Here is an 11,624-nt window from a genome sequence, read left to right on the forward strand (position 1 = left end):
GAGTCCCAGATCTGTCGTCCTGCGTGGGCACGGACACGCGTGGCACCTGCCGGGGGGGGGGGGGGGGAGCCGGGCAGCTGTGCGTGAACCCCCGGGGCTGGAAACCTCCCCCCGGGTGCGTGCGGGTCCCCTCGGGGCAATTCTTCCCCGTGGGATGTGGCACGGAGCAGAGCCGGTCTTTTTTGAGCTGAGGGGCCACGGAAACGGTAAACCTGGATTTTTTTTGGAGCTTGTTTAGCGTGGGCCGGGCTGCAAAGCACGCTCGGAGCCCAGAAGATCCGTGCTGAGAGTTTTGCCCCGTGGTTACGGGCTGTAGTCACCGCCCAAAGCAGCCCCAGTGAAGTGTCAGCTACTCAACCCCGGTGAATTCCGTAAAGAGAGCAGAGTCACTTATTTGAAACGGTGAGGCTAATACAAAGTCATCAAAGCACTATGGTTCTTGTCTTTAAGTGACAACCCTCTTTATTGAACTGTTTGAAATACGCCTCCCGCTTTTCAATGTCTCTCTATCCATCTTTGTCTGCCCCGCAGAAAAGCAGACAATATAAAGCAAAGCCTGGCGAGCTCCCCACGCTCTGGCTTGGGCAGTGCCAACGTTAGCCTTGAAATTGTCACTCCTTCATTAATCTGCAACTACTTCTTTTTTTTTCTTTGCAGAGCACACAGCGCACGCTTTCCATCACATCCCTCGGGGCTCCCCGCGGCAGCTGCCCACGGTTTTCTACGAGGGATCCCCGTGGGGCCGGGGGCTCCCCATGGGTCTGGGGTCCCTCCACGGGTCTGGGGTCCCCCCATGGGTCTGGGGTCTCCCAGTGGGTCTCCCCGGGCACCCCCGGGCTGTGGCTGCGAGTCCTGCCAGGAGTTTCTCCCGAGCATCTCCCCGGGGATGCGAGGAGACTGGCGCTCCCGCTGAGCCTGAGAAACTCAATCCTTATCTTTAAATCCTTAAAACCGGACCCTTTTCGAGCAGTCTCCAAGGCTTACATAAATAAATAATAATATATATATATATATATATATATATATATATTTTTTCTGGCACCACTGAGCCGCCTCCCCCATTCGTGTCCACGCGGGGCACACGGCCGCTCCGGGGCAGTGCCCCAGCAGGGCCGGGGGAGGAAATTAGGAGAAGTTAGAGATGACCCACAGACACCTCTTTCAGGGAGCTGTGCCGAGGCAAGGTTTCAGGCTCCTGCCCTGGCGGGACTCGCCTTGTCCCCGGTTCGCACCCCGAGCAGCCTACACGCGGCTGCCCGCAGCGGGACACATGTGGTGGGGATGCCGAGCGCCGGATCTGCAGCTGGAGCGTGTCGGGGCCGTGCCGGGGTCGTATCCGGTGCTAAAAAGCGGAATAAGGCTGGGAAATCGTCTTGAGGCTCGCGATGCTGGGGCACGGCGGCAGCGGCGGTCTGCTCCTTTCTGAGGCTCCGTTCTCGGTTTCTAAAGAGAAGCTAATTCATTGCTCCCACGGGAGCGCTAAAGAGGAGCTCAGTCATGTTTCCAGCGCTCCCAAGCATCGTCGTGACAAGTGCCAAAGGAAAAGAAGAGGGTAGCATTTGTTTCTTATTCACCGCACTTGCAACAAATAAGGCTTGGGATCGCACTGAGTCATAAAAGGGACAAGCTGGTTTCTGGGTGCTGTCCTATGTCCCCCAGCCCTCCAGCCACCTCTGTCGCTGCACTGCCTTCCCCTGTTGCTGTCGCTCCCCTCCCTGCCGGGTTGTTTCCCCTGTAGCCATCCTCTTTCAGTGGGCTGCTGGGCGAAAGAAATCGCACGTAGCTTGCCCCGGATAGGTGTTCCCTGATTCCTGCCCCCCGTGGCTGGCAGCTGAGCTCTCTGCTTCACCTTTCCCTCGGTGATGACCCCTCCAGCCTGATGTAAAACTCAGAAGAGCTCAACATCTCCGAGACCCCGGCCCCCTGGCACGGCCGGCTGGTTGGCTGTGGTCACAGGGTCTAAGGGTGAGGAGGGAATGAGGAAAAGAAACAGGCAGATAAGAAGAGCAATGAATAACTCTCCCTGCCTTAGAAAGTCCATGGTAAGAAGAATAATAGGTGGTTGAACACCACCTGGGCACTGAATGGTGTAATGACTTCATGGGGAATGAATAGAAAAGGCTAGCACAGGGGAAAAAAATAAAATAATAATAATAATAAAGTCAGAGCACAAGGTGAATAAAATAATTTTTCATTTTGTTTTGTTTTTGTTTTCTAGCTGTTGGGTGCTGGACATTAAAAACCATCCATTAACTAACTGCAAGTTAGGGCACACCCAACTTCCACCACTGCTCCTGTCACACTGCTCCTGTCCTCTCCAGAGCTTTGTTCAGGTCAAGTCTTTTACCAGCCTTCTGAGAAGTGTCAGGGCAAAGCATCGCATTGTACCTCTATTACTAGGTGGGAACGGTGCAACCTCTTTTTACATGATTTTTTTACCCTGGGAAAAAAAAAAAAAGGAAAAAGAAAGAAAAAGAAATCTGGTTATGACACCAACTGCCTCAGTAGCATAGCTTGTATGCTGGAATTGTATGCCACTACTTCCATTCACCCCTTGAATAGTGCATACAGGCAAACATTCATTACTATGAGTAACAGCAACTCATTTCACTTCCATTTCATTTTTAGGAAATTGTTAAATCCTGCAATGAAGAGATCCCTTCCCACAGATCTCTAGAGGAGGTGAATTCCTGAAGCAGAGAAAAATACCCGTTTATTCCTGGGTTATTTCCACAGCATTACACTGAGAACAGGTACACTATCTAGCAACGGCTTTCAGTTTTGGTTGCAGTGCCAGCCAGGTTTCGATTTGGAAAAGTGTGACGCCTTCGCCGCCCCCAGCGAGGCTCTGCCTCCCCAGGCTGCTGCAGGCCTGCGTAGTGACTGCAGGTACCAGACTGGGATGGCACTGCTGAGTGGGCAGTTGGGATTTCCATGGTGCTAACTTCTCCCAGAGCTTCCAGCAAGGAAAAGCCTCAGTGGGATTTTAGGAGCCATGAGGTTCCCCATGAGGATGTCACAAGGGCCATGAGCAGGCAGACAGGCGGCTGGGGGCAGCCTGGGCAATGTGGGGTCTGCCGCTCAGGGAAGTGACATCCCCATCTCTTGTCCCAGCTGCTGGCCTCTGCTGTGTAATAGTCGTGAAACAAGAGCGAGATTTTGTGGTTGCTTTCCAAGCCCAGGCTAGAAACTTCCCTCCTGCCCGTGCTATCCCCTCCTCACAGGCTCTGCCCCAAGCTGCTGCAGGCTGTGGCCCGCTCCAGGTCCTCTCCTTCCCACCCCAGCCCTGTCCACGGGCCTGGTGTCCCCTCCTGTGGCAGCCCCAGCACCCCGGGCACTGGGGTAGCTGATGTCGAAGAGCAGCAGGCTTATTGCTTGTCTCCTGATGAGGGAAGATATGGGACTGACCAGCTCCATCCCACTGTGCCTCAGCCCTCCGCAGGGAGCTCGGGCTGTGCTGCTTGAGGCAGAGGCAGGATGGGGCCTGCGGCCAGGCGCTGCCCAGCGCAGTCTGTAGGGTGCTTCCAGCCCAGCAGCGACCAGCACAAACCCAACGCTGAAAAGACTGAACATATCGCCCTGGGGTCTGAGGAAAAAAAAAAAAAAAAGTTTTCCCTGCTCCCTGATTAACACCACCCAGCTCAGCACGCGATAAAATAAGCGGGCTTTCTGCGTGTCCCCCTCGGTAGGGAAGGAGGGGGGTGTCCAGAGTGCAGCCCATCGCCCCCCGTCCCGTCCCCGTCCCATCCCTGTCCCTGTCCCCGTGGCGGTGTCGCCGGTCGGAAGCCGCCAGCCTGCGCTGCCCCCGGCTGCGGTAACACAAAGCTTCATTTGCATTCCCCGCCCGAGTCGGAGAGGAACAGAAAACGTGTAGGGGCAGGAGCCGATGGCATGGATTTGGGGTCCGTACGGGGGTCGGACACACGAACCTGCCCCGTACAAAGCGCTGCGAAGGAGTTCGCCCTGCCCCAGCTTGGGCTGGGCTGGCACTTGGGGCAGAAAAAAAAATAAATAAATAAAAGAAGAAAAAAAATAAATTATCGTCTGATCTCATTTATTTAAATAAATATAAATATAAATTTTATATAAAACTATTCACAAACAAGCCGACGTCCCAAACCCAAACGACTTGAGCTTTATTGCTTTTCTTATTCGCGTTAAGGAGTCCGTCCGGGCGGCTGTCAGCCCTACAAGTTTTCTGTTTAATTTCAGGTTCCGAATACGCTTGTTCCTTTCCTTCCTTCTCTCCTTCTCCCTTCAGACTGCCCCGGGAGGACCCCTGGGCAGTGCGGGTCCCGTCCCGCGGTGCAAGCTCGGAGGAGCAGGTGCCTGCTGCCGGGCTCACGGGGTGGCTGGAGCATCCCCAGGGGAGCACCGGCGCCCCAAAAGACGGCTGCTGCCACGGAGGGGGAGCTGAGCGGCCCCAGGTGTGCCGCCCTGCACCCCGGGGGCTGCGGGGGGCTCATAGCGGGGAGATCTCCTTCTCCTCGGTAGCCGATGAGGGGGATAAAGACTCCTCGTCCTCCGACCTGGGGTAGTGCCCCTGGCCGGTGCTGCACTTGCAGCCCCCGTGGGAGTTTCGCTGGGTGCCTTTGCCTTCTTTCTTGTGCTTCACCCGCCGGTTCTGGAACCAGATCTTCACCTGCTTCTCGGAGAGGTTCAGGTAGGTGGCTATCTCGATCCGCCGCAGGCGGGACAGGTACATGTTGGAGGAGAACTCCCGCTCCAGCTCCAGGAGCTGGGTGCTGGTGAAAGCCGTCCTCATCCTCTTCCCGTTTTGAATTTGGCTGGCGTCGGACCCTCCTTGACGGGAGAAGAAGCGAGAATTGGGGAAAAGGGGAAAAGAGAGAGAGACAAGCGGCAAGACACCCTCGCCGGAGGAGCATCCTACGCCTGTCTACCCGGGGGTCAGCGGATCCCCTCGGGGACCCCCCCCCCCTTGTCCCACCGCCCCCCTCCCGGCCCTCCCGGCGGCCGCAGGGCCCCTACCCATGCCGAGGCAGTGAAACCTCCGGGGGTCGCTGACGCTGTAGGCGGTGGCGGCGCAGGCAGGTGGGTGATGCGCTGGGTGCCCCAGGGCGGCGGCGGGCACTGCGGGCGGCGGGTGCTGAGGAGGGTGCTGAGCGTGGCCGGCCCTCGGGCAGCACTGCGCCTCGGGGGAGCCGGAGGCGGCGGGGAACTGGCCCTTGAGCAGGGGGATGGCCCCGCCGCCTCCTCCTCCTCCTCCGCCGCCGCCTCCGCCGCCAGCACCGCGGGAGGAGTGCAGGTGCGAGGTGACACAGAGCGGGCAGACGCAGAAAGCGCCGCTCTTGCGGGACGGGCAGCCCGGCCCCGCCACCGACATGACGAGGGGGGAAGGCACGCCGAGGGGGATGAAGAAATCCTGGCCGTGGTGGTGATGCTCGGGCAGGGACGGAGCCGGCCTCGACGAGTCCTTGATGATGAGGGAGTCCACGTAGAAGGAGCGGGACATCGCGGCGGGGCTCGCCGGTGCCGCTCGGCCAAAGTTGCCGCTGAAGTCCCGGCGAGGCGAAGAAGGTGCTTATGTTCGAGAGCCGAACAAAAGGGTCCCTGGAGAGGGCTGGTCTTAAAGTCCCCCCGCCTGGCTCCCCTGCGCTGGGGTTTTATATCAACTATTTAAACACGTGATGGCTGAAAGCCTCGCAGATCTAAATCTCCCCGGCTTCCCAGGCCGGCAGGAGAGGCTGCCGGGGGCGGGGAGGGGGCAGAGAGGGGGGGGAGCACAAAATGTGCGTGCTCTTTCGCTGCCCGCCGACTTCAGCCCTGAGCCTCGGCCCCAGATAAATTCTAGGAGCGGGGAAGCGGGGGGGGGGAACACACCCAGGGTGCCCCTACCCCCGGCGGCACCTCCTTACTCGCAGGTGATGCTCTGGAAGAAGCGGGGCATCGCTGCGCCCCCCCGTCCCGTGCAAAGCCGGGGGGCTAAGGGGCGCAGGGAGGGGGGGACTCGAGCATCTCCCCGCCGGGGGGGTCCTTTGGCACCAGAGGAGCGGATAGAAAGTTAGGGATGGGGCGCTCGCATCTGCACCTAGGGCTTTTTTCGCCCTCTCCGTCCCGGCCGAACTGGAGATCAGAGGGCGGACAAAGCCTCCAAATCTCTGCGCCCTCCTTACCCAAACGGTGCCGAAACGGCAAAGTTCCCAGGGGACTGCCCCGGCCGCTCCGGGGCTTCGCGCTAATGAAAGGCGAACATGTCAGGGAGGGGTTCTTTGATCTCCACCAAGCCTGCTGAAGCAATCATTCAAAGTAAAATTGGATAAACAGCTAAATACGGTCGGTGGCTCCCGAGCATTGCAGATTGCGTGAAAAAAAGCCAAGGTATTTGCAGCACGTTACGCGATTTTCCAGTGACCTGTTTTAGGGCGGTTTAAGAAGAGGCTCGGCGGTCAGAGCAGGGCAGATGCGAATGCGTTTAGAAAGGACCGCGTACCCAGTGCCACTGGACTGGGGAAAGGGAAGCGACAAGCGTGCTGCAAAGCAGAAAACACGGAGCACGCCTGATTACCAGAGGCTGAGCGCAGGCTGGGAAGCGAACCAGGAGCCTTACCGCGGCTAAAAGCGGCTGTCGCGCACAAGGGCCGGCCCGGGACACAGTCGGCCCCCAGTTCCCCCTCTCGCACTCAATCCCCTGCTGTTTAAAGCCAAAAAAATCCGAATGGTGCCCGACTTCTGGCGTTTCCCCGCTGCAGCCCGGCCGGGCGCCGGGCCCCCAGCTCCCCCCGACGGCCCCAGCCGGGCGCGATGCATCCCAGTTTTAGGGACACTCCGTAGCAGGCGAACTGAGGATTTATGGACGGCAATTAAAGTTTTATGAATTGCAGCTGAGGCTGGTTATGGAGCTATTTGAATGTGATTAGAATTCAATTAGAAAGTGTTTACCGGACGGCGGGGCTCCGGAGTGTAAACAGACAGCTATTCCAGCAATGCGCTAATCCCGCGTCTTGTGACAACAATTAGGGTTTTAGGCGGGTCAGCTCCCACCTCACCTACTTTTTCCCCAAACTGCTGCCGAAACCTCAGCCGAGGCCCCGGAGCACAGGCCCTGAACTTCGTGAATGGGACCGGGACCGGGAATGGGGCCGGGGTCCCGGGACACGACGGCTGCTGCCCCTCCTTGGGGTTCTGCCTCCCGGCGACACCTAAATCACGGTCGTGGTGCTCAGCAGTGGGATTTCGCCCAGCTCCCACCTCCCCGCCAAAACGCAGTTCGTCCGGCCGAGATTTGAGTTCACCTCTTTTTCTTCCTTTAATTAATTTATTTTTATTTCTTTTTTTTCCTGTAAGAGGCCCGCCGGCCCGGGTGGAAAACCCGCTGTCTGCAGCGATAGAGCGGATCTGGGGAGAAGCTGTCGGACGGGAAAGCAGACAGAGCGAGAGTCGGATCAAAATTGCGATTTGTAATTGTTATAATAAACCAAGCGCAGTGATAAAAGAAAAGAGAAAAAATAAAAAAAGGCAAAAGAAAAACCCACCCCGGAAAGCGGGAGCAAGAAAAGAAGTCATTTGAAAGCAAAGATATCCCAAACCAGGCGGAATGATGCAAGGCGTGCGCCCACATCACATCGGCCTCGTTACAATTTTATTTTTCAATAATTCTGTCCGATAAAATTTCATTGTCCATTAAGTAATCCCCGAAATGAGAGCTCTTATGAGCCTATAATGAGCTCTAATTGCTACGACTGGGAGAGCCACGTGGAAGGATTTAGAAGGTATTAAGCAGTTGGGTACAGAGCACAGGCTGTTACCTAGCCATTACTTTCATAATTCAAGGAGAAAATTAGTCCTTTTAAGGGAAAATCCTTTGATTCCCTTCATTCTGCTCGGGGTGACAGAGTATAGCTTTGTCTGCCTTTAGTTCAAGACAGTGTAACAAATGAGAATGTAACGAAATTGCCCCCTTTTCAAAGTGGAGCGCTTCAAAAAGAACAGCAGAGCCGCTCCCCGGGCTGCGGAGCGCAGGACTGGGTGCTGGTTCCTCTTTTCTTCCAGATGTCTCGAACACCTTTATGTAGGGGAGATTCACGGCTTAAACGACAAAAGCAACGCTTTCCCTTCCCTCCCCCCCCAGCCCTCGCTCGGCTCCCGGCCGCCCGGCGAAGCTCCCAGGCGCGCATCTCCGCCCCGATGCGGGCAGGATGCGGCCCCGCCGAAAGCAACGCACCTCGGGGAAGCGCTCCCAGGCGGAAAAAAAAATAAAAAAGAAAATGAAAAAAAAAAGAAAAAAAAAGAGAAAGGGAAAGAGAAAGGGGAAAAGAAAAAGAAAAGAAAAAAAAACTTCGCAGAGCGGCCGCGGTTTTGCCAGCATCCCGCGGGGGCCGTGCGGTGGCTCCGGGCAGGATGCTCCGAGGAGACCCACGCGTGGGTAGCCCAGGGGCCAGGGGCTCTCCCGCTCTTTCTTCGCTAACCTACCATCGATTTCGGATTAGTTTCCAAAGCAATCGGCGATGTCGGAGCCGGGTTTTGTGAAGGGAGCGCAGGCAAAAGACAGGACTTGCCCCCAGCTCCCGTTAATGAGGTCATTATAAAAGCGTGAACAAGTCTATTAATGTTTTATTGAAAGCGCATCGTTAACTTGTATCCATCCTTTTCTGAAAGTGGCATTGTGATATTGCTGTCTGTGGCACATCTTACCCAATATAGCCCGAGATTTCTCCATTATCTGTAACCAAGCAACACTTTCTGAATACCAAAAATTGAAAAGAACCGCTTAGTCTTCAAGAAAGTCCTCAATAATAGTGGAAAAGAACAAAGATCCAGGAGACAACAAAATGCCACAGGGGTGACTTTTCATGAGCAATTATCTCTCATTAATCAGCAGAACAGCTGCAATATTAATTTCCTCTCTTTCTTCCTCTCTTTTCACAGTCCCCACCATTTGAATAATCATAAATTTTGATTTCATGGAGCACCAACATCGCCGGCGACTCCGGGACACAAGCTACCTACGCGGGGCGGGCGCTTTGCAAAACAGCTCCTATTTTTAAGGCTGCCAAAGGGATAAAAAAAAAAAGTGAAGAAAAGAAAAGAGAGGGAAAGTTGGGGCCGGGCTGCTTGCCCCCCTTCCCCCGGAGCAGGGATTAAGGCCAGGAGCCCCGGCAGCCCCAGCTCTGCCTCTTTCACCCGCGGCCAGGAGCGGGGAGCGCACCGAGCGCTGCCTTCAGGCGTGGGAGTTTCAACAACCTCGCTGTCCATTTAACTTCCAAACATGAAGCCAAGCGTTGTAGATCTGTCCAAAGAGACAATCTTAGGGCGTAACGCGCATTGTGCGACATCAAAAGGCCCTGGCGTTATAGGCACTCAGAAGTGCTTTCAGGGAGGAGGGTGCGATGCCTTTGCTTTTCAGGGGCTCCGCCGCTGATTGTTTAACAAGCGACGTCGCCGAGGCAAGAAACCCGCGCTCCTTCCAAAGATAAGGATGTAATGTTCAAGCTCCCTTTTTTCCTTTTTTTTTTTTTTTTTTTGGAGGGATTTCAAAGAATCTCATTAGGCGCGCTTTGGGGACGGGAGCGCGCAGCGCTGCCCGCCCGGCTCCCCGCTGCCAGGGGGCCAGCTCAGAGCCCCGGCTGCGACCCCGGTGCCCCCCGAGCTCTGCCCACCCCCAGGCACCCCCACGTCCCCGCCCGGACCCGGGGGACCAGCAGCGAGCAGCCAGCGGGCTCGCCCGAGGCGTGCGGGATGGCTGCGCGCTGAGCAGGGGGGAGTCTGCTTCCCCAGGGGCCCTTCCCTTCTCTGCGGGAGTTTCTTTGCCCACAGCCCCCGTCAAAGATGAGGCAGACTTCAGCACGCTCTCTTCCTTCGTGGCTTGATCCTGCATCTTCTACTTTTATTATTTTTTTTTTCTTCTCATTATTCATTTTGCAAGGTTCTTCCTAAGTGAAGCAGGTCTTTTCCCTCTTCAACCCTCTTAGAAAGTGTTAGCTCGTTGCTGGGTTCCCTTCAGCATCAGGATGCAAAGATTCTTGTTTGCACCTTCTTGCCATGGTGAAGTCAATACCGGTGGTTTTGCACTGTCATACAAAGGAGCCAAGGGAGGAAATGCCCCACGAGATTACTGTTATCCGCAGCCTTGCCTGGTATCTCCAAGCCTGGTTTTGCCACATCCCTCATACTCTGCAAATATAGGACAACGTTGTACCAGACACTCCAGTCTGGGCTCTGGTTTCAGTAAATGACCTTTGCTTTGAGCTCTAGCAGCTAAAATTTTTGCAAACCACATATGAGGGGAAAATGTGCTGATGTCTCCTTAATGGGGATAAATGGAGATAAAATCTCTGCAACAGCCTCAGAGGAGGTTTATGGGGAAAGATGGAGCTGAAACCCCAAGCTCATGTGAGTGAGCACAAGGATTCAAAGTGCTGCTGTGGGCTGTGGACCACACCAACCGTGGCCAGTTTTATTTTTACACTGAGATATCACAAAGCCACACAGGAGCATAACACTTTGTAGTAATACAGGTACTGATCCAGACAAGAACATGAGCTTCTGTGTAATATTAAACATCTTATTTCATTTCCAGCCTTGAAATTCCACCGTCACACATTTTGATCCTTGGAGGTCATGCTTAGCTTGAAATGTTCTGCTTGGCAGTGACCAAAAAGCAGTCTTTTGAATTTGCTACCAGAGGAAAAGCTCTCTTTTTTTTTTTTATTTTTTTTAGATACATTGACAGGAATGAACATTAAACATGGCTTGTAGGAAAAATGAAGACGTTACCAAACATCTCACGGCGGTGCAGGAGCCGCCTGTTTCACAGTCCAAATATTGTATGTGTTTTGAGTTCACCTTATCCAGACAAAGTAAATAAAAGGGTTTGTGTTTGTTTGCATTGTCCTGGAATGAAAGTGTGGATGTGGGATAATCCAAGAGCAGCAGAGGAATGAAGGTAGTTTCTAGGAGGGAGATGATACTACTCTTGCAGGCATAGGAAACAGATGGGAATACAGTTAATGATGGAGTTCCTCAAAAATTAGTCTCAGAGGCACCTGAATTAGTTTGTTTTCTTGCCATGGTCAATAGGAGTAGGCTATTCACAGCAAAGAGTGTAACCACTGATACTCATGCATATACTCCTTCCTGTACTCTTTGCCGTACACTAAAAATCGCAAAGAGAAGTCAGGATCTGTGGAGACTGGTGTGCTGTACTGGAAGCAGTGGATGCTCTGAGGAGTGGAGCAATAGAAGTGCAATGACAAAGCCACCCTAAGCACTGGCACATTAATCTGAGACTACGAAACATCATTGTGGTGTGACAAATGACACAGTGCAGTCACTGAACACAACAGGCAAGGTCATTCCACTAAGGAGATGGAAATATTTAAAGCCACTGTTTTGGGGAAACCTTGTCTAGGGTAGTGTACAGCTTTGGACGTCTGCGCTCCAAAAATACTAAATCATAGCAGGTCTAGAGAACGGCGTTAGAAGTGTGAGAGAACATGAACCCTCACGAGAAGACAAGACTCAGAGACTAGCTTATTTGCTCTAAGGAAACACTGGGTTATTTACTCTAAGAAAATGAAGGCTGGCAGGAGGCATGCCTGTTAATTGTAGCAGTGAGGAGTGGGGTATATATCCATGAGAGAGAACTATTCCACCTGAAGAAGAAT

The 11,624-nt window shown here is 54.3% G+C and overlaps 1 protein-coding gene and 1 long non-coding RNA gene across 2 annotated transcripts; one reads left to right on the forward strand and one right to left on the reverse strand.

Annotated features, from left to right (window-relative positions):
• Positions 1-2,858: 2,858 nt before the first annotated feature.
• On the reverse strand, positions 2,859-8,509 carry GSX2 (GS homeobox 2). Its single transcript, XM_080590563.1, has 3 exons — positions 8,431-8,509; positions 4,990-8,023; positions 2,859-4,803 (listed from the first exon to the last, which is right to left on the reverse strand). Exons 2-3 carry the CDS (start codon positions 5,471-5,473, stop codon positions 4,463-4,465), a joined length of 825 nt encoding a protein of 274 aa, XP_080446689.1. The 5' UTR covers positions 5,474-8,023; positions 8,431-8,509; the 3' UTR covers positions 2,859-4,462.
• A 157-nt stretch (positions 8,510-8,666) lies between these two features.
• On the forward strand, positions 8,667-10,249 carry LOC308194533. The gene is made up of 2 exons (XR_013950647.1): positions 8,667-8,800; positions 8,887-10,249. It is a non-coding gene; the product is annotated as an uncharacterized lncRNA (long non-coding RNA).
• The last annotated feature ends 1,375 nt before the right edge of the window (positions 10,250-11,624 follow it).

Source organism: Anser brachyrhynchus, assembly GCF_964034855.1.
Source record: "Anser brachyrhynchus genome assembly, chromosome: 4".
In the NCBI taxonomy this organism is placed as follows: Eukaryota; Metazoa; Chordata; class Aves; order Anseriformes; family Anatidae; genus Anser; species Anser brachyrhynchus.